At 49.2% G+C, this 20541-nt stretch overlaps 2 protein-coding genes across 2 annotated transcripts in view; one reads left to right on the top strand and one right to left on the bottom strand.

Annotated features, from left to right (window-relative positions):
• LOC134407804 (2-oxoisovalerate dehydrogenase subunit alpha, mitochondrial-like) lies at nt 1-6928 on the bottom strand. Its single transcript, XM_063139751.1, has 9 exons — nt 6815-6928; nt 5291-5470; nt 5010-5096; nt 4268-4376; nt 3639-3800; nt 2007-2213; nt 1346-1487; nt 1036-1195; nt 1-171 (listed from the first exon to the last, which is right to left on the bottom strand). The coding sequence occupies exons 1-9, from the start codon at nt 6926-6928 to the stop codon at nt 1-3; spliced, it is 1332 nt and encodes a 443-aa protein (XP_062995821.1).
• Nucleotides 6929-9171: 2243 nt separating this feature from the next.
• The window catches only part of EXOSC5 (exosome component 5), a 33136-nt gene continuing 21766 nt past the window's right edge, over nt 9172-20541 (top strand). Inside the window, exons 1-3 of the mRNA XM_063139728.1 lie at nt 9172-9318; nt 11846-11959; nt 16965-17086. Of these exons, the coding sequence (XP_062995798.1) occupies nt 9207-9318; nt 11846-11959; nt 16965-17086 (348 nt within the window). The 5' untranslated portion in view covers nt 9172-9206. The remainder of the gene's footprint in view (nt 9319-11845; nt 11960-16964; nt 17087-20541) is intronic.

Here is a 20541-nt window from a genome sequence, read left to right as displayed (position 1 = left end):
TCACTTCTCATGACAGTCCAGGGGATAATGTTCGCCATATTGCTTCAGGTGACACTCTAGGGATTCCTGCTGCTTCTGGATGTGCCTGGGCATCTCAGAGTAGACGTCGGAGAAGAGGAACTGAAGTCTGGGTTTTAGCTTGCGCTCAGCTTTCTCAATGGCCTCCATGACCTAAAGAAAGATGGCAGAACTCAGAATACAACCAGAGATGGAGGCCACGTTCCCAAGGACAGAAAGTTCCATTTGATGAAACCTACGTTATTATATTTTCATTATTATATTTATTTGTATCCTGCCTTCTGCCCAATGTTGGGCCTCAAGGCGGCCTTACAAAGTTTAAAACATACTTTGGGGGGGGGGGGAACATAAACATTTAAAATACACAACAAAATTCTGTACCAAGAAGAGGAGCGTGGCCTTATGCCAGTACCGCCTTATGCTCTGGCTCGCAGCCAGGGAGCGCTAGTGAGCTTTCCCTGGCTTTTGGGGGAGCGTTCAACAGAACGCCTTGTCTGAAAGCGTTTCCCGCGAATTGGAAATGAACTGTACGCACATGCAGGCCTGGCGTTAGAGGGAGAAAAAGTACACAATAATAACGCTAGGCCGGAATTCCCTGTAGCAGGCACTGCACCCAGCAGGGAGGAAGGAGCCTAGGAAAACACTTTAATTTTCTTCGGTCTTAATTTTAACTAGAGTATTGTCTTGCGAGACGAAGGAAGGTGGAGGGGACAAGTGGGGAGAGGGGTGGGCCTTCCTTTCCTCCGCTGTTGGGCCACATCTAGCTGTGACACTTAATCCCACTGAGGTCAGCAAATGTGAGAATATGGACCCTTCTGCTCCCACTCGCTCTGGTTGAGTGATTCCTGTCAGCATACTGGGGGGTGGGGTAAGATGTCAGTCAAAAGACAGGAGAGGGGATGGCTTCGCTTTTGGGGCTTTAGAAACGCATTTTTCAGGCACTCTAAAACATCTTCTCCTCTATTTTTCATGCCTTTTCCTCTTGTTTGTTTTTCTGGATACATGCAGGCCGCTCACCTTCTTGCGGGATGTCTTGCACCAGCTCTTCTCCTGCTCCTCATCCCACCAGCCTCGGCCCACCATATAGTGATGGAGACGGGAAATGGGGTTGTTATATTTTTCCCAATAGTTGACTTCTTCCACAGAGCGGTCATCAATTGAGATGTGGCATCCGACCCTGAGAAGAGAACAAGGAGCTAATTATTCAGACAAGGTCGTTACTCCCCCACACCCACACCCCACATACACACCCCTACTAGGCCTCTTCTTCCCAGAGTCACTGGTGTCAGGCTTGTGCTCCATTTCCGCCTCCCAGCTCCATACCCACCTGTAGGTCATGGCTTCGATGAGAAACGGCTGGTTCTGTGCCACAGCACGGCGCCGGGCCTCCTTGGTGGCCTTGTACACCGCAAAGACGTCGTTGCCATCCACCCGGATTGAGGGAATGCCGTAACCAGGACCCCGGACAGCTGCAGATGGAAAGGATCAATGCACACACTTGGAATCCACTATTGCATGTGTGCTTATACCAAATACTTTTTTTTTGAAGTATGTGTATGTATTATAGACAGAAACCTTGTATATACAGACCTCGCAGGAGCACAGTCTGTACTATTTTTATTCTCAAATGTGTACAAATGAAGCACAGCGTCCACTTACAAGAGTAGTGACCGTAGCCTGCAGAATCCTTCTAGGTTTGCTATGTTAAATTAGGGTCGGAGGTGACCTTTGTTAAAAAACACTGGACCTTCCCCTCTTAGTCAAATGCCTGTATGTGAAGAGAGGGCAGTCCAGGGCTCCATGGAATACGGTATGTCTCTCCGTGCACTGTGCCTTTGGGGCAGGATGAGATGGGATAGACATGCACAGGTATATAACGTTGGGTGGGACAGAAAACAAGTCATTAAGGCTGCAATTCTAAGTGCACTTACCTGTGAGAAAAAAAACCCTTTGAATACCCCTTTGTCTCCGTGACCTAACCCGCTTACCAATTCCATCGCCCCGGTACTGCTCAGATGTTGGAGTGGTGACGGCGTAGCCGTTGTTCCGGCAGAAGAAAATTACGGGGCACTCGAGAGTGGCAGCGAAACTTAAGCCTGCATGGGCATCCCCTGCACTGGCACAGCCATCCCCAAAGTAGCAGATCACGGCCCGGTTGGTGTTCTCCCTCTTGATGGCGTAGGCAGTGCCAGCAGCTGTCAAGGGGAAGCAAGAGGGAGTGAGGGTAGGAAAAGAGAAGGAATTCGTGGTGACCACGTCTTCATACAAAGTTTCCCTTTTTTTAGCCAGTTGGAGGACTTCCCATCTTGTGAGTCAGGCACGCTGTGAGCCAGGCCAAAGGCCTCTTTGACAAGGACTCTGAGCTGGGAATGGCTTCCTGGGAGGCCTCACTACCCTTGAACCTACCCAGCTAAAGAGGAACTCCATTTCAAAGGAACAGCACCTATGAACACAGGAAGCTGCTTTAGACCAGTGGTTCCCAAACCTTTTCAGGTAACCGCCCACTTGGTTCCACAAACTCATGCCCAGTGCCCCCTACCCTACCCTATAAAAATCATTATTCAGCATAGCAGTTTTCAACGACCCACTAAGGAAGATAATAACAATAAAATTTAAAATAGTAACAATTAATTGAATATTTCTTCTAAATCCGAAGCACCTGCCGCAGGCTTGCCGAGGGAGGGAGGGAAAAGAGAGCGAACGCCTCTGTTTTGCAGCCGGCGTGGCGGGGCACACCAAGCAGCCAATTGGAGGACTTCCCATCTTGTGAGTCAAGCACGCTGTGAGCCAGGCCAAAGGCCTCTTTGACAAGGACTCTGAGCTGGGAATGGCTTCCTGGGAGGCCTCACTACCCTTGAACCTACCCAGCTAAAGAGGAACTCCATTTCAAAGGAACAGCGCCTATGAACACAGGAAGCTGCTTTAGACTAAGTCAAACTATGAAATCCTCTATTCTAGCCCAATATTGCCTACCCTTGCCTGGCAGGATTTCCCCCAGATCTTCCACAGGTCTAAAGCCAGAGAGCTTTTTGTATTGCAAAAGGCTTTGTTGACATGCCATTTCTGCCTGGGGAAGCATTCCGCGAAATTCAAAATATCCCATATACATTTATGCAACAAAATAGAACTTTATGTGTTTCCTGCATATCAAGCTTACAAACATCTATTCACTAATGGTGAGTAAGAATTTGCTCTAGGTGAGCAGGTCAGGACGTTTTTGTACATTGAATGAGGGTTTATTTTTGTTTTTCTCACTAAGAATATACCTGGGTATATGACTGACTGTAGTCTGCATCTGAATGGGCAGGTGGGCAAGTCCTTAGTATAGACTGATTTGCTACTTATGTAGTGCAGGAGGGCAAAAGGAATTCTCCAGGTTTTTGGTCTTCAACTCAAATTGGCCATTGGCTATGCTGGCAGAGGTTTCTGGGAAGCAAGTCCAAAACTACTGGAGATGTCTCTTCAGCCCACTCCTAAAGAACATTGTTGTTGATCTGCTGCGAAGACTATGAAGGCGAAGGCTAGCAAGTCACATCCCGGACCCTGAATATTAGCTATACAGTCAGTGGTGTTTTGTCTACCTTCCCGGAAGGAAATGTTTAAATCTGTTTTTGTCTCACCTTGCGGGATCTGCGTAGCTAGCGGGGACGAAATGGTAACAAAGTGCAAATCTGTGCTGCCATAATGCACAGGCATTTGGCGGCCTTTCCCGGGGTCGCTGGTATTGTTGAAGCACTGTGCCATGAACAGGTCCAGAGGAAAGCCCCTGTAAACGAGCACACCTGGAAGAGAAAAGGCCACAAAAGGTTAGCAAGGAGGCTGCTACTGCTGGGCTCTCATACTGATTTTGAAATACCAGTGTGCCAGGTGCTGCACAGAGTTCAGGATCAATGTTATTTCCATAGAGGGGTCTTATTTGTTTACCTGTGTGGGAGGGAGAGTTGAAAAAGAGGGACGTGGGAGAAATACCTTCTAAATTGGGGATGGAGCAATGTGCACAGTATGGTTCAAAGGCTGTAAGCTATGTTCAAGTTGAAATTGCACAAAAGTTGATGCATTAAGAAAATCTGCTGTGCTTGCTATGGGGATGGAATTTAAAAAGGAGTATTAGTAAAATAGATCTTTGGGGGAAAGAACATGTGGAGAGCCATGTGCTCTGGTGCTCAACTACCATGCGCTGCTACCTAGCAGCTCAGCAGCCGGCAGCACACCTGACTTCAGCTGGAGTGAGGCACCAACTGTCTGTCACCTGCTTCACGATATTGTGAAAAGACCACATCAGTGTCCTCCAGGGCGGCCGCACTGCCAACCTGCGTGCCTTCCTCTCCATGGTTGGTTATGTAAGTCGAGATCCGACCCTATGAACAGAAAAGTGAAGTTACCGTCAGGTAAGGAATGTCAGGGCCTCCCTTTCCCATTTTCTCTCTTAACCCGCAAGATCAGGGACAGGTAATGCCGCTAAAGTGCCAAACCCCTCCCACTTAAAAACAAAACAAAACATCTGAGCCAAGTGATGGCCTCCACCTGCTGCCATCTTCATTTCCCATGAATGCCTCTGGGCTGCATGATGGGGCTGAAAGAGACATTCTTGGGAAGTGAAGGGAGCTGCTGAGTGACGCTTTCCTCTGTAGTGCAATTGGCGCCCAAGAAAAACAAGTGGGAAAAGTTAAATGTGCTGAAAATGTGTGTGTTGTGGCTCAGCCCTCACCTCTATCATTTGGACAGATTAGCTTCGCTTTGTAACCGACCACTCTTCCCAAGGAGCTAACTTTGTGATGGTGCTCAGAGTTTCTCACGTTCCCATATGTCTCTATTGGTCCCAGACCGTTGCCTACCCATGGATTAGATCAAGGATACCCAAATCAGGAGAAACGTCTTTGTGTGACCATCCCTAGTGGACAATTGAGACTTGACTTTTTAAATTTGGGCCAACAACTGAGAAGGCCGGGATCTTGTCAGCCTGCCTGTTCCACACACAGGGTGTGCTGTACCTGCTTTTTCATCTTGTAAAGCATCTGATCCATGGTGTTGAGAAGGGTCATGCTCTTGTAGAATTTCAGCACTTGCTCTTTGGGGAGCTGCAACGAGGAAAAGCGTGGAGCAAAATGGGAAATACCGTCGGATGAAAAATATTTAAACAGGGTTGAAAAATATATATTTCAAATTCCTTGGCTCCAGAATCCAACTCTAGGACATCTGGGATATTTGCAGGTGCCTAGAGGACAACATGCCCCTCTGAATTTCGCCATCACATCAGGTGCATACAACTCACCTGAGGGTCCTCACTGGGACTGACAACCTGCCCCTGTTGGTCCATGACCCGGTAGATGGGAATCCCCGAAGTGACATTGGGCTGGATGAACTCAAGCCTGTCTATGAACTCAGCCGAGGCACCTGGGAATTGCGGCTTTTCCTCAAGAGAGGTAAACTCTTCTTGCTGCTGGAGAGATACCTGGTAGGGGTAAGACAGGACAATGGCCCACATGTGGAGGGCTGAGTATAACAGCGTCCCCCGGCATGAAACAGCTAAGCATGTCTCCGCATGTCCAACGACCCTCAAATCCACTGGTTTCCTCCAATGATGGGGTTGTTGGAGGGACATGAACAGGCCAAGACAAGTTATAGCCCTGTTGGGTGGAGGGTGTGCTAAAAACGATGGGTGCGGCTAAAGCAAGCTTTAACCTAGAAGATAAATCCATGTAAGGGAAACTTTTGAAAGCCGGACCACCTGGTTTTTTGTATATTTATCACATTTCTACCACACCCTCCCTTGAAAGGCACCATAAATTATCCTCACTTCTTCTTGCTCTCCCATCAATCCCGTGACAATTGGAGGCTCCCAGGTGAGTTTTGCGGCTTTGTGGGAACCTGAGGCGGTTCTCCTCACGAAGCCCAACACTCTTCTCCAAACAGCCTCCCCCAACCTGATGTCCTCCTGGTTTGCTGGACTCCCAACTGCTGCTCCTGAGTGGCTTTTCATTTACCCCTCACAAGTTTCTGTCAACCCACAATACTGGGCAGAGGAAGGGTTTCCCAGCCGTGTTCAGAGCAAGCTACTCATTGTGCTCCTCCCTTAACAGCACCCCTGATACTATATCCTCTCCCTACCTCGCTACCCCACTCTCCCTAAAAAGCCCCCACCCACAACCTCCATTAGGCCACCTCAGCCCTCTCCCGTATCCCTATGAACACGTCCCCCCCTCCACGTCTCGTTGCGTGCCGTCTCTTTAGATTGCAAATCTGCGGGTGGAGACCATCTTACTTCGCTGATGGGTTGTTTGGCTGAGGAGTGAAATAAATATACTTTAAATAAATACATATATCCTCATGGTACATGTTACAAACAAATTAACAAACAAATTTTATTCATGGCTACCCTGAATGGGTTTTAGCCGAACACATATTATCACACATTATTACATAAAAAATTAAAATGAGCTGAATTGTTACAGACTCCTCTCTGCTCATGCAAAACCGAGCCTTGCCAAATCTCTCTCACCCTATGCCTTTTCCTTCCACCCCTTCAAAAAATGTTGCGGGGTAGAAGCGGCTACACTCTGGTCAACCTGTCTTTTCAGAAATCTGGGCAAGGACTCTTCTTCCCTTTTGGAGGCGATTTCCCACCGTGACACCCCTCTGCTTGAGATAGGGGGGCAGAATCTTGCAGAGAAAGAAATAACATGCCCTTTCTGACCCTGGAGCTCCCACCCACACCTACCTTTAAGGGTCCTGCACCCCAAATGATGCTCCGCACCCCAAATGATCCTCCACACCCCAAATGATCCTCCAAACTCACTCCCGTGTGGAGCTCCCGTGTTGCCATCTGTCCGGGAAACGGAGGGCAGCTGAGCAGCATCAATCTCCGAAGGGTCCGCAGCCCCACTCCAGCAGACACCATTGCCAGCCCCATTTCGTGTGGCACTGGAGCGAAGAAGCAAAGCTTGAGGCAGGAAATGCCCCAGGACACACCTCTAAATCAAAGGGGTCCAGATAATACCTGCCCTATTTCTCTCCCTCCCTTCATCACCCCTCCCAATTTCACTCTAAGCTCTCTGGGTCCTTCCCCTCTTTTCTTGCCATCCCCATCTCTTTCATCGCACCCTCTAATTTGTTTACTGACATATATGTACCACCTCTCTTCCAAGAAGCTCAAAGGGGGTGCAGTTCTCCATGTACTCCGCCTGGATTATTTCAATGTGTTCTATACGGAGCTACTACTGAAGATGGTCTAGAAGCTTTGGTTAGTACAGGCTAGAGCAATGAAGCCACTTATTTGGATTGGCTGTTTCCAGTGCTGCAGGGAGGCTGGCCTGGATAGGGGTGGGCTAGATGAGGGACCACTCAAACGGTCTATTCCACCCTTAAAAGCAAGAGCATCCCTGCACTTTAACTGGTGTGATAAAGAGGGAATTTCACCAGGTTCTCCATATATACAAATGACACCTGCTGAAATTCCCTTTTCTATGCAACTGTTAATGCAACTGATCCTTTGCCTCGATCCGGAGCTCCGCAAAAAACGTAAGGGGGGGGGGGAGTTTACTTGGTCCTGCTGCTGCCGCCACCACCCATGCGGTGATGGTGGCAGAGCCAGGTAAGGGGGCAGGGGGGTCTTACCTGGTCCATCGCAGCCCGTCGCCGGATTCACTAGAGCCCGCGGCCCGACCCGGAACTGTAGGCCGCAAGCAGGGCCTACAGTTCCTGGTTGAGCCGCGGGCAATAGTGAAGCTGGCGACGGGCCAGGACGGACGCAGGTAAGGGGGAGGAGGGAGGGGGGTCTTACCTGCATCCGTCCACGGTCTGGCAGCGGCTTCAACTGAGTCCGGGAACTCAACCAGGAAGACCCAGCTTGGTCTTCCTGTTTGAGTCCTCGGGCTCAGTTGAAGCGGTCGCGGGACCACGGACGGATGCAGGTAAGGGGGGGGTAGGGAGGGGGGTTTACCTGGCCCTGCTGCCGCCGCCGCCTATGCAACAACAGCGGCAGAGCCAGGTAAGGGGGCAAGGGGGAGGGGGGTCTTACCTGCGTCCGTCCACACTCCAGCGGCTGCTTCAACTGAGCCCGAGGACTCAAACAGGAAGACCTGGCCTGGTCTTCCTGTTTGAGTCCTCGGGCTCAGTTGAAGCGGTCGCGGGACCACGGACGGATGCAGGTAAGGAGGGGTAGGGAGGGGGGTTTACCTGGCCCTGCTGCCACCACCGCCCATGCGGCGACGGCGGCAAAGCCAGGTAAGGGGGCAAGGGGGAGGGGGGGTCTTACCTGCGTCTGCGCTTTCCGGCGGCTGCTTCAACTGAGCCCGAGGACTCAAACAGGAGTCCTCGGCCTCAGGTGAAGCTGCTGCTGGAACGCGACGGACACAGGTAAGGGGGAGAAGGGAGGGGGCCTTACCTGGCGCCACTGCTGCCGCAATCCATGCGGTGACGGCGGCGGAGCCAGGTAAGGGGACAGGGACTTACCTGAGTCCTTTCAGTTCTGGCAGCAGCTTCACCTGAGGCTCAAACCGGAAGACCAGGCCACAAATGCCAGACCGTGACAGACGCAGGTAAGGGGGGAGGTGGGAGGTGGGTCTTACCTGGCACCGCCCCCGCCGCTGCGGAGCTGGAGCTCCGCAGTGGAGTGGGGCGGACCCTAGGCGGATCAAGGCAGGGCGGAGCGGGCCCAATCCGCTATTTGCAGATCGGGTGCGGATCAGATCATGGGGGTCGGTGCAGAGCCCTAATTTCTTTCTTTTAAATTTTTGGATTGGTTTGCATATTTTTAACTGCGTTTTAAAATGGCATTTTGGTTTTTAACTGGGTGTCATCCGCCCAATGAGCGTTAGTTATTGAGCGAATAAGAAATGTACTAATAAATATCAGATGTGCGTGTGTGTGTGTGTGTGTGTGTGTGTGTGTGTGTGTGTGTGTATATCCTTTCCCCCCTCCTCTGCCCTCCCAATCCCCTTTCCTTTTGTGTCATGTCTTTTAGATTGTAAGCCTGTGGGCAGGGACTGTAAAGAAATACTTTTGTAAGCCGCTGTGAGAGCTTTTTTGGCTGAATGACGGCATAAAAATGCGTGTGTGTGTGTGTGTGTGTGTGTGTGTGTGTATCTCGCTTTAAGAGGAGGCGGGGCATGGCCGACACGTCATACACATTCATAAACCCCGGATCCGGAAGCGTCCAGGGGAAGCCACGTGGGTGGTGGGTTGGAGGCATGGAGACCGAGCAGAAGCGCTTCGAATCTGGGGACCTGCCTGCGCTGCGCCGGATTCTGTGTGAACAGGCTCCGCTGTCCCGTCCTGATGGCTCCGCTTCTTGGATGCAGGGTGAGCCGTGGCTTTCCTCCGCCTCTCCCTCCCCAGCCTACCGCCCCTCGCCCCGGATCATGCCCTCGCCATCCCTGCCCTGGAAGGGAGCAGAAGCCCCATGGCCCTTGCTCTGGTGTCTCCATCCACGTTCCTACTGCTCCGGATCTTTGTCTATATTGGGCTGCCCCCCCACCTCCTCCTCCTCTTTCCTGGCGTCTCCAGCTCAGTTCGAGACGCGTCTTCCAGACCCCTGAAGCTCGTTTCGTAGCCAAAGTCTCAGAGGTTTAATATCCCCCCCCCCCCACAGAATTCCTTTATCCTCCTCCTTTATACCCTTTAATATGGATTTTATATGTTTTTTAAAAATCTAGCTTATTCAGAGCCGCTAAGTTCCTGGGCAACCTGTAAACACCTCCCACTATTTCTTGGATGATTTTGTAGCCGTAACCTGACTCCAGTTCTGGGCTCCACAATTCAAGAGGGACGCAGACAAGCTGGAGCATGTTCAGAGGAGGGCAACCAGGGTGATCAGGGGTCTGGAAACAAAGCCCTATGAGGAGAGACTGAAAGAACTGGGCATGTTTAGCCTGGAGAAGAGAAGACTGAGGGGAGACATGATAGCACTCTTCAAATACTTGAAAGGTTGTCCCACAGAGGAGGGCCAGGATCTTTTCTCGATCGTCCCAGAGTGCAGGACACGGAATAATGGGCTCAAGTTAAAGGAAGCCAGATTCCGGCTGGGCATCAGAAAAAGCTTCCTGACTGTTAGAGCAGTACGACAATGGAACCAGTGACCTAGGGAGGTTGTGGGCTCTCCCACGCTAGAGACCTTCAAGAGGCAGCTGGACAACCATCTGTCAGGGATGCTTTAGGGTGGATTCCTGCATTGAGCAGGGGGTTGGACTTGATGGCCTTATAGGCCCCTTCCAACTCTGCTATTCTATGATTCTATCTGGGGTTAGGGGGCAAGGGAGACTGAGAGTCGTAGGACTTTTTTTTTCCCCTCTCTAAATATGCATAGGATCGTGCCCTTAAACTGCAGTCCTGGATGGGGGATAAATTTATTTTATTTTATTTACAATATTTGTATACCACTCCCCATCGAAAATTCCGGAGCGGTGTACAAGATACCCTATTTCTTCGATTCTAAGACACACTTTTCCCCCCATATAAACATCTCTAAAAATGGGGTGGGTCTTAGAATCGCGGGTGTGTCTTAGGTGGGTTTTTTTTCTGTTGGTGGTACTGAAATTAGTGTGCGTCTTACAATCGATGGTGTCTTACAATCGAAGAAATACGGTAAAATAAAAACAGAATAAAACACTTTAAAATAGATTTTTAAAAATGCAAAATGTACAGTAAACCATGGCTGGTCATTAAGGAAAGGCTTCCTGGAATAATGATGTTTTTAGGAGGTGCTGAAAGGAATACAAAGTTGGCGCCTGCCTGGCCTCCAGAGGCAGGGAATTCCATAGGAGGGGGAGCCACCACGCTGAAGGCTCTGCCCCTGATGGACTCCAATTGGAGTCCACCACAATGCTAGTGTGGTCTGTGGGAATTCCAACCCACCCAACCTGAGCCCTTTAAAAATGCCGCCTCTCTCTGTTCCCTCTGACACAGAGTTGTTGGGGAACATGGGTGGGAAGGTGTTATTGCACCGTGTCCTGCTTGTGGGTGCCTGGTCAACAGCTGGTTGGCTTCTGTGGCCAGATCTACACCAAGCAGCATATAGCGCTATGATAGTGGTCTATGGCATGTGTCAATGGACCCCAACAGTTGTCAGTGCTCTTCAATACCGCTACAAAGCAGTATTTATTTATTTATTTATTACATTTTCATACCGCCCTATAGCCGAAGCTCTCTGGGCGGTTCACAAAAATTAAAACCATGAAGAACATAATAAAACAGCCAACAATCTAAAAACACAAATACAAAATACAGTATAAAAAGTAGTGTGGCTCCTGCGTCTTATATACCGCTTTCATATCCCTAACCTTTTTCTCCAGCTTAAGTGCCCCTGGCAGCATTTCTGTTATTCTCAGCTGGTGGGAGCCAGGGAGTTTCTCCCAAATTTGCTCTGGTTTCTCCATTGTGAGGGAGATAGCACTCTGTGTATGCTCAGAGGCATGCTTTTGTTCATCCTGTTCCATTGCTGATTCTTCCATGATAGGCATGCCTCCATAGGGATCAAAAACAAAACCAATCTGCACTGGGTCACAGAATTCGTATTTAATTCAATTAAATTATAATATGGATGTTTTTGCTATCTGTTGGGCTGCCCCTACAATTTCTTTTTACCTGTACTTGGGGATATTTCCCCCATTTTCATGTTCTCTGGGGGCGAGGGGGGATAATTACCTTTCTTCCTTGCTTTTTAGGCTCCAGAGGTTAATCTGGTGGGCTTCATTTTTCAGATTAATAGGAGTTCAGTGCACCTATTCTGCGTCCCTGTCCCCCAGAAGAGTGGGGATTTGGTATGGAGAAGTTGCTATTATCACGGCACATACTCAAGCTTGTCCTTTCCCTTGTTTCTGGCTGTTCTCAGGGGACACCTCGGTGCTTGCTGGCGTGTACGGGCCCACAGAAGTCAAGGTCAGCAAAGAGATCTATGATAAAGCTACCCTGGAAGTGCTGCTCAGGCCCAAAGTGGGCCTACCAGGTGAGGAGCTCCTGTGTAGCAAACCTTCCCCTTGTGGTACCCTTTTTTGAGGGGAGGGGGTTTGACCCAGGTGCTGGCAGCCAAAGCTTAGCGTTTAGCACTAAAGTGGTTTTGTGATGCTTTCTGTCCGCTTGTTAATGTTTGCTGAAATGATTTTGTACTGCATTTTAAATCTCTGTTGACCTGGTACATTTTGAGAATTGTTTTCCCTTTGAGGGCGATGGGGTTAAAGAGCCGAAAGAAGACATCTGACAAACCTCCTAGCGCATTTAAAGCGTGTGTGAGAGGATCGTGGGGTCGTGCAGTCTAGTCGTGCTGCTGACGCCTAGGCCAGACACATCTCCCTGCCCAATGTGCGTTTGGTGAGCTCTCGAAGCAACTCTGTGCTCATAAGAGCTCCGTGGAAGGGGGGATCCTGACCAATGGCCAAACTGACTGGAATTAGGAAGCACACTAGGTTGGGGAAGGCTGCAGTCGATGTGACAGATCCTGGTCGTCCGAAGCCAGACAAGCTACCCCTTACCTTGACCACAGTTAGTAGAAACAAGCTAAGCCTTAATAAGCCAGCTTTAAACTGACATTGGTTGGCTTATGCATCCTGGCTTGTCTGGGAGCACTTAGCCATAATTCTAATGGACATCACACAGAGCTATCCTCTTCCTGGTTTGTTTTCCCACTCGCATGAAAGGAGGAGCAAAGGACTATGTGCGTGAGCATGTGGCTTGCATTGTTGTTTACTAAGCGAAGATTCCTGGCTTACCATTATGTGCAAATGGTGGCAGTTCCTGGTATTATTATTACTATATTTATTTGTATCCCGCCTTTTGCCCAATGCTGGTCTTCAAGGCGGCCTTACAAAGTTTAAAATATACATGGGGGGGGGGAAGGGAAACAAAACCATAAACAATTGAAAAATACACAACAAAATTATAAGACATTAACATAGATGGAGGGCTGGATTATTCTCCAAAGGCCTGCTTGAACAAAAAAGTTTTAGCCTGCTCCCGAAAGCCAATCAAGGAGGGAGCCAGCCTAGCTTCCCCGGGAAGAGAGTTCCAGAGCACCGGAGCAGCCACCGAGAAGGCCCTCTCCCTCGTTCCCACCAAGCGTGCCTGTGAAGAAGGTGGGACTGAAGAAGGGCCTCTCCAGAAGATCTCAAAGCATGGGCAGGCTCATAAGGGAGAATACGTTCTTTCGAATAACCTGGACCCGAACCATATAGAGCTTTATAGGTCATAAGCAGCACTTTGAATTGTGCCCGGAAACAGACTGGAAGCCAGTGGAGCTGTTTTAACATGGGAGTTGTCTGCTCCCTGTAACCAGCCCCGGTCAACAATCTAGTGACGCCCTGAGTGGACCTCCTCCCTCACTGAATCTCCTTTCTCCCCACAATTGTCACCAGCTGCTCTTCCTTCGCCTCCTCTTTCTCATCATGGCTCCCACTTGCTTGCCAGGGAGCGAGTCGGCGGCGGCATCTATTGCACCACCGTTGTCTGTACCTGGCTGAGAGGGAGGTGAACAAGCAGGTTGCAATGATGAAGCGGAGGAGCAACCCCATGGAGCTCTTGTCAGTGGGCCCTTTCTGGAATGTGGGCCCTTTGCAGATGCCCGACCATGCACACCCTTGACACCTACCCTGTGTGCAGATGCTGCTATCATTTCTGAAGCTAGCTTGTTTTGAGTAACCTTAGTTAAATTAACCACAGTTTAGGGTTCGATTAACATGCTAAACCGTGGCTAGTCTTCCTGTCTCCTTGTGATTGTGAAGGAGAGAATAAGGGGAGGGTGTGCCACCGCAACAGGCCTGTCCGCGGAGACTCCCTGCTCAAGCTAAGCGCCACCACTTTATGAGCCTGAGGTGAGGGACAAACACCACTTTTCTACAAACTGTGCGGAGAATAAAATAATGTTAGGGGTTAAACAGGAATAAAATAATGCGCTGTGAATTATATGTACTGATGGTGAATTAATGTCGGAACGGGTGTTATATGTATAATACTGCAGATGATAAATGCCAAGGAGACACGTGGGATTTTTGTGGTAGCAAAACAAACTGAATAAAAATTTATTTCAACGTTCACAAACTTTGTTTCATAATAAAACTTTTCAGACCCTTGTTAAAACCTCTCATCCAATACTTTCTCTCTTCTCATACACGCTTTCCTTTCTCTCACACCTTCACTCTTGAACTTCCTTTATTATCAGGATTGTTTAATATGCCCCAACTGACTATCTGCACACTACGCTCAAAAGACAACCCTCTTTAATTCTCCCCTCGAATTAAAGTACTTTAAAAGCAACACCCCCCTATCACCTCAGTCATTCCCTTATATATCCTCCTCCCCCCTCCTAAGATGTTCAATCTCCACCCACTCAGGTCAACATTTTAAAGACAATAGACTTACAAATCCTACACATTCATTAGGGAACTGACTTGTGGGGTGTAACGCCACAGAGGGAGCATGTGAGATCGTGGGGAGGCTAGGCTTGTTCTCATAAAATTAAACCATGGTCTTGCCTTAGGTCCAAACAGCATCCATTGTGTCCCCATCTTATTCTAATTTAAATTCGGCATCCGTTCTCACTGCTTTCCTCCCCCCCCCCCCCCGAAACTAGAACTAGCGTAATCAAAAGGTGAGACGAGCTGTTATCTCCACTGCCAAGTGGGCCATCTGGAATCCTGCAGTGATGCCATCTGGATGTCTTGTTCCCTCCACAGGAAGCACACAAAAGAAAATCGCTTGCATCAGAAAAATAAAATAAAATTCTCCCTTCTTTTTCCCCGCCCGCTGAGATTTTCAGTGCCTGTGAAATCTCCAGGGGGCCCGTTGCTTTGAATAATTAAATTATGAAACAAAAGAATGCCCGTTCCTTTTCTGTGGAGACAAAAAAAGGCTTTTTTGGAGAAAATAAAAGAAAGTGCTGCTAATCTTATTTGCAGTTGATGGAATTAGCGTTAATACAGGAAGAGAATGCGCTTGGGAGTGCGTCTCCTTTAGGCTCTATGTCCTTCAGAGAGTATTTTCGGATATGCCGGAATTCTTTCATTGGGCTAGCTTTTGACTCTTTGTCAGACGTAAGAGGTCAGTGAAACCTGGAAGCTTGTGTATTTCTGCCCTTGCTTGAACCACCTGTCCAACAGAAGATACCTGTTTGTGTATCTCCTATTGCGATGGCACCGGCCTTATACAGAAGGCCTTGCCTAACGCACACCCTTGTCAAGCCAAGCACTACCACTTGAACAACTTGAGGGTAGGGTAAAACACGACCTTTTCCTCACATGAGAGGGTAAAGGCTAGAATCTGGGAAGGTTTTACTGTGTATGTAATAAGCTGAAAGATATATATATATATATGGTTATGATAGTAACTGTAGAACAGGTGATAAAGCCAAGCTGACACGTGGTTTGAGGTAACAAAACAAAATAAAACATTTATTTTTGTTTAACAGATCTTAGTTAAACAAAACTAAGTATTGCATTTTGTTAATACTAAGGAGTATTGCGAACAGTTCTGGGCTCCACAATTCAAGAGGGACGCAGACAAGCTGGAGCGTGTTCAGAGGAGGGCAACCAGGATGATCAGGGGCCTGGAAACAAAGCCCTATGAGGAGAGACTGAAAGAACTGGGCCTGTTTAGCCTGGAGAAGAGAAGACTGAGGGGAGACATGATAGCACTCTTCAAATACTTGAAAGGTTGTCCCAGAGAGGAGGACCAGAATCTTTTCTCGATCCTCCCAGAGTGCAGGACACGGAAGAATGGGCTCAAGTTAAAGGAAGCCAGATTCCAGCTGGACATCAGGAAAAACTTCCTGACTGTTAGAGCAGTATGACAATGGAATCAGTTTCCTAGGGAGGTTGTGGGCTCTCCCACACTAGAGGCCTTCAAGAGGCAGCTGGACAAGCATCTGTCAGGGATGCTTTAGAGTGGATTCCTGCCTTGAGCAGGGGGTTGGACTCGATGGCCTTGTAGGCCCCTTCCAACTCTGCTATTCTATGATTCTAGTTACTTTAAATGCAAGTTAACCTGCTTAATCTACTAGTTCTAATAAAAGTAGTACTCTTAAGTCTCTTAAACTCTTATCTCCATTCACTCTCCACACCACTGGACACTCCAAACTAAACAAACCCTAACTCTTCAACTAACTCACAATCCCCTCAGCCAGCCTATTTATACTCCTCCCCCCTCCACCGCATCCTCAGCCAAATGATCATCAGTCTCTCACCGCATCATCAGTCAAACATTCCGCATTCACTAGATGTACAAATCCCCAGACATACCTAAGGGATGGAAAGGTGGGTATCGCCACACCTATCCTCTGGGGTCACCAATCACAGAGTTAGGTTGGAGTCAGCACAGTAGGATTAGGTGTTGGTTGGAGTGATTATCTTGGGGCAGCACCCAATGGAAACCCTTTTCCTGGACTATACCATCAGTACTTTATTACTTGGGTCACTGTACCATTTTGGAGCAGGGTGAGGATTGCATGTTTTGAGTGCTTTCTCCAACATACGCCCAAAATCTTTCCTGCATCTACAAAAATTAATATCATGGGGAGACGGCCAGGCTGAATCGTTTTGTTAAGTTTTTTTTCATATGAAGGAAGGGCTTTTCTTTTGTTGGGGGGCATTCAGACATGTATGCTCCACCCCCCCCCAATGCAGGCTGAAGTGCATCAATCCAGAAAAAACTTGACTACCTCATTCTATTGAATAGCAGAGAGTCTAAGCGACAGACTGGATGGAGGATAGTTAAACACATAGTTAAACTATGGAACTCACTACCACAGGATGTAGCGATGGCCATCAGTTTGGACGGCTTTAAAAGGGTGTTAGATAAATTCCTGGAGGAGAAGGCCGTCAATGGCCACTAGCCCTGATGGCTGTGTGCCACCTCCAGAATCTGAGGCAGAAAGCCTATATATACCAATTGCTGGGGAACATGGGTGGGAGGGTGCTGCTGCTGTTTGGCTTTCGGCTCATCTGCAGCCCTCCTTCCTTCCCCAGGTGTCTTCGAAAGAAGCCGAGAACAGATGATCAAGAAGACTTGCGAAGCCGTGATCTTGGGCACGCTGCATCCCCGCTCTTCTATTACGGTGGTGCTTCAGGTAGTTACAGATGCCGGCTCCGTATCCTTTCTTTGGAACACCCAGTTTGCGGAGAGGGGGACGGTTTAAGGAGCACCTCTGCCCTGCGTTCACACGCGCCAGAAGCCAAGAAATGCTAGGGGCGCCATTTCTCCACGAAACCTTGGGTTTGTTGTCTCGCAGTCGGTGTTCAACCCCAATTCCTTGCCTGACCGACAGCCCTCTGGATCTCTCAGCCTCGCCTACCTCACAGGATTGTTGTGAGGACAACATGGGGGCAAGGAGGACTGTGTGAGCCACCCTGATTTCCTTGCAATAGGAAAAAAAGACAGGACGTAAATGTGCCGGATAGATAGTGCTGATTCTTAGCCAGCCCCTTTGTCTGAGAGGGGATCTACACTGCGTACTGAAGGCGCTTGCGTGCGCCTCCAGTCCACCCCGAAAACGATTGTGTAGATCCCGTTTGGAAGAGACGGAGGAGGCGGCGGCTGGGGAATCCGGCTGCGTCCTTGCTGCCCACCTCCCTGCCGGCCTCCTGCTGCCGGCGAAAGAGCCACTCGGCAGAAGAAGGCGGGGTGGAGAGCGGAAGAAGCTCTCCGACCCAGGTGGCTCTTTCGCCGGCAGCAGGAGGCCGGCAGGGAGGTGGGCGGCAAGGATGCAGCCGGATTCCCCAGCCGCCTCCTCCTCCGCCTCTTCCTCCGCCTCTTCCAAACGGGATCTACACAATAGTTTTCGGGGCAGACTGGAGGCGCACGCAAGCGCCTTCAGTATGCAGTGTAGATCCCCTCTGACTGTGAGAGCCTGAAGCGGCTTCATTTCTGTGCGCCTCCCGGGAAGAGTTCACGTTTCCTCTTCTGGAAAAGTTTCATGCTGGTGGGAGAAATGAAAAGTTTCTGTGTGGCCGGCAGGTGGCAGCAGCGCTGCAAAAATGGCTGTTTTAGACGCTGCGGAGGAGTCCTTAGGGACCTGGTTTCTCTGCAGTGTGCAGGGGCCAAAAGACCCTTTGGCGGTCTTATTTATTTATTTATTTTATTTATTTATTTATTACATTTACATACTGCCCCACAGCCAAAGCTCTCTGGGCGGTTTACAACAATTAAGACACATCCTCACGGAGTAGCACTTGTTCCTGGTTTTTTTTTTTTTTTAATTATTATTATTATTATTATTATTATTATAATATTTATTTATTTATATTGCACCATCAATGTACATGGTGCTGTACAGAGTAAAACAGTAAATCCTTTTACCGTTAACACCCTGGTCAGCAACTACTTTTGCAAGTGACCAGCTTTGAGGGGGGGCAAATTGATCCCTCTCTTTCTCCCGGCTTGCTGAATCTGAGGAAGAAAGAGAGAAATTAACATGAGAGAAGGACGGTTCGTCGCTCCCGTCCTCCGAAGTCTCTGGAGCAAAATCACTGGAGCACATGTGGAGAGAGTTGCTGATTTCGCCCGCGTGCCCTGCCCTGCGTTATTTAACGCATGGTGAGGCTGCAGTGGGTGGGGTGCGGCCACCATTTTGCGTATTCCAACCTCCGCTCGGGCATTGTCGTGTCCTGCGAACCCGGCGAGCGTGGGCTATGCGAGGCTTAAACAACCCTCGCATAACCCTAGAATAGACCATGGGTTATGCGAGGGTGGTTTAACGCCCACATAACCCGCCCTCGCCAGGGCCCCGTGACACGACAACCCCCAAGAGGGGATTGAATATGCAAAGTGGCACCCATGAGCGCTGTAGCTCGTCGAGGGTTAAATACAGTTTAGTCTTTCTCTTCCTCTATCCTACCTTCCGCCACATCCCTCAATCTATTTCAGGTAGGAGGAAGAAAGAGAAATAATAACAGGGAGTCAGATCGCATCACCTGGGTGGCCGGATTCGGCTGAGGAGCTGCCCAGCGTGAGTGGCAGGATCTTTACAAGGAAAAATAAATATTGTAAGACTGTGCTTGCTACCATATAATTAAAAGCATTCTTGCTACTAGCCTAGTATAAAAACATACACATGCGTGCGTACATAGAATCATAGAATAGCAGAGTTGGAAGGGGCCTACAAGGCCATCGAGTCCAACCCCCTGCTCAATGCAGGAATCCACCCTAAAGCATCCCTGACAGATGGTTGTTCAGCTGCCTCTTGAAGGCCTCTAGTGTGGGAGAGCCCACCACCTCCCTAGGTAACTGATTCCATTGTCGCACTGCTCTAACAGTCAGGAAGTTTTTCCTGATGGCCAGCTGGAATCTGGCTTCCTGTCACTTGTGCCCTTGATTCCGTGTCCTGTACTCTGGGAGGATCAAGAAGAGATCCTGGCCCTCCTCTGTATGACAACCTTTCAAGTATTTGAAGAGTGCTATCATGTGTCCCCTCCATCTTCTCTTCTCCAGGCTAAAAATGCCCAGTTCTTTCAGTCTCTCTTCATAGGGCTTTGTTTCCAGACCCCTGATCATCCTGGTTGCCCTCCTCTGAACACGCTCCAGCTTGTCGTGCGTATGAGACACACATGCAGGCCGTGTGTCTCATATGCCATTAACTCAAACTGAGTCTCAGGGACACGTGGCTCCATTGGCTGAGTCGATCTGCCTCTGGCAATAAGGGCTGTTGAACGTGGACAGAAATGACAAATCCGTCGGCACCAGGAAGCGTGTGGATCGGGCCAAAGTGAGTTAAGGACGGGGAGGGCTTCGCTGTGGACCTGTTAAATCATGTCGTGGGTCCCGCCGGCGGCGGCGGCTGCCCTTTGATAGGTTTTGCGGTTGTTTCTGTGCCTTCTCGAATCCAGACAAAACCCGTTAATAAAAGGTCAGTTTCCTCCAGGTGCTTTGCAGGAAGAAACGGGCCCCTGTTCTACCCGACTGCAACAACTCCTTTCGGAGACGGGAGTCTGGGATCGTGGAATGGGCACGGCCTTTGATTTGATTTCAATTGATTTGATTTCTATCCCGCCCCCTCTTCACAAAGAGCGTGGACAGAGTGTGGCAGCGTCTTGGTGTTCTTTCACACCCTCGTACGGCTTTGCTTTTCGCCAGTGCCTCCTTCCCGCGTTCCTGTGACTGTCAGCGGAGCAGACAATCTCTCTTTTCTGTATTTTTTAATGCGGCTCCTTTTTTGTTTACCTTAGGTCTTTTTCTTTCTTTCTTTTTTTGCAGAATCTCACGACATCTGTGTGATGCCGTTTCCCGACGGAGTTACATAAGGCACGTTAGGTTGCCGGAAACTTCCGTTGAAATGCAGTGGATATGTGTGAGGTGGTGATCCAGTGCTGGGGTGTGTGTGTGTGCTTTGTGGGATTGGGTGGGGGCAGGTTCTTTAATCTGAACCTGGCTGTGGGAACTGGGAAGCCAACCCAGCACTGCAGAGAAATTAATCTTCATCAGCAAACCTACCCAGCAGATTTCATGTTTACCAGATTTCTAAGGGGGATCTAGGATATAACTGGAGATCCCCAGATGATGCGTGCCCCCGTGCAATTAGCCCCACAGGGTCATAATTAGCACATGGAG

The sequence above is a fragment of the Elgaria multicarinata genome, chromosome 13 (genome assembly GCF_023053635.1).
Source record: "Elgaria multicarinata webbii isolate HBS135686 ecotype San Diego chromosome 13, rElgMul1.1.pri, whole genome shotgun sequence".
In the NCBI taxonomy this organism is placed as follows: domain Eukaryota; kingdom Metazoa; phylum Chordata; class Lepidosauria; order Squamata; family Anguidae; genus Elgaria; species Elgaria multicarinata.
Note: the sequence above shows the minus strand (reverse complement) of the source record. Positions and strands in the feature narration are given on the sequence as shown.

Excerpts from the sequence above, each read along its gene's own strand:
- LOC134407804 (XM_063139751.1), bottom strand. The coding sequence starts at position 6,928 with ATGGGGCTGGCAATGGTGTCTGCTGGAGTGGGGCTGCGGACCCTTCGG. Across the intron at positions 4,377-5,009 it reads TTTACAAGATGAAAAAGCAG|GGTCGGATCTCGACTTACAT; the intron begins GTACAGCACACC and ends TTCTGTTCATAG. Across the intron at positions 1,196-1,345 it reads ATCGAAGCCATGACCTACAG|GGTCGGATGCCACATCTCAA; the intron begins GTGGGTATGGAG and ends TTCTCTTCTCAG.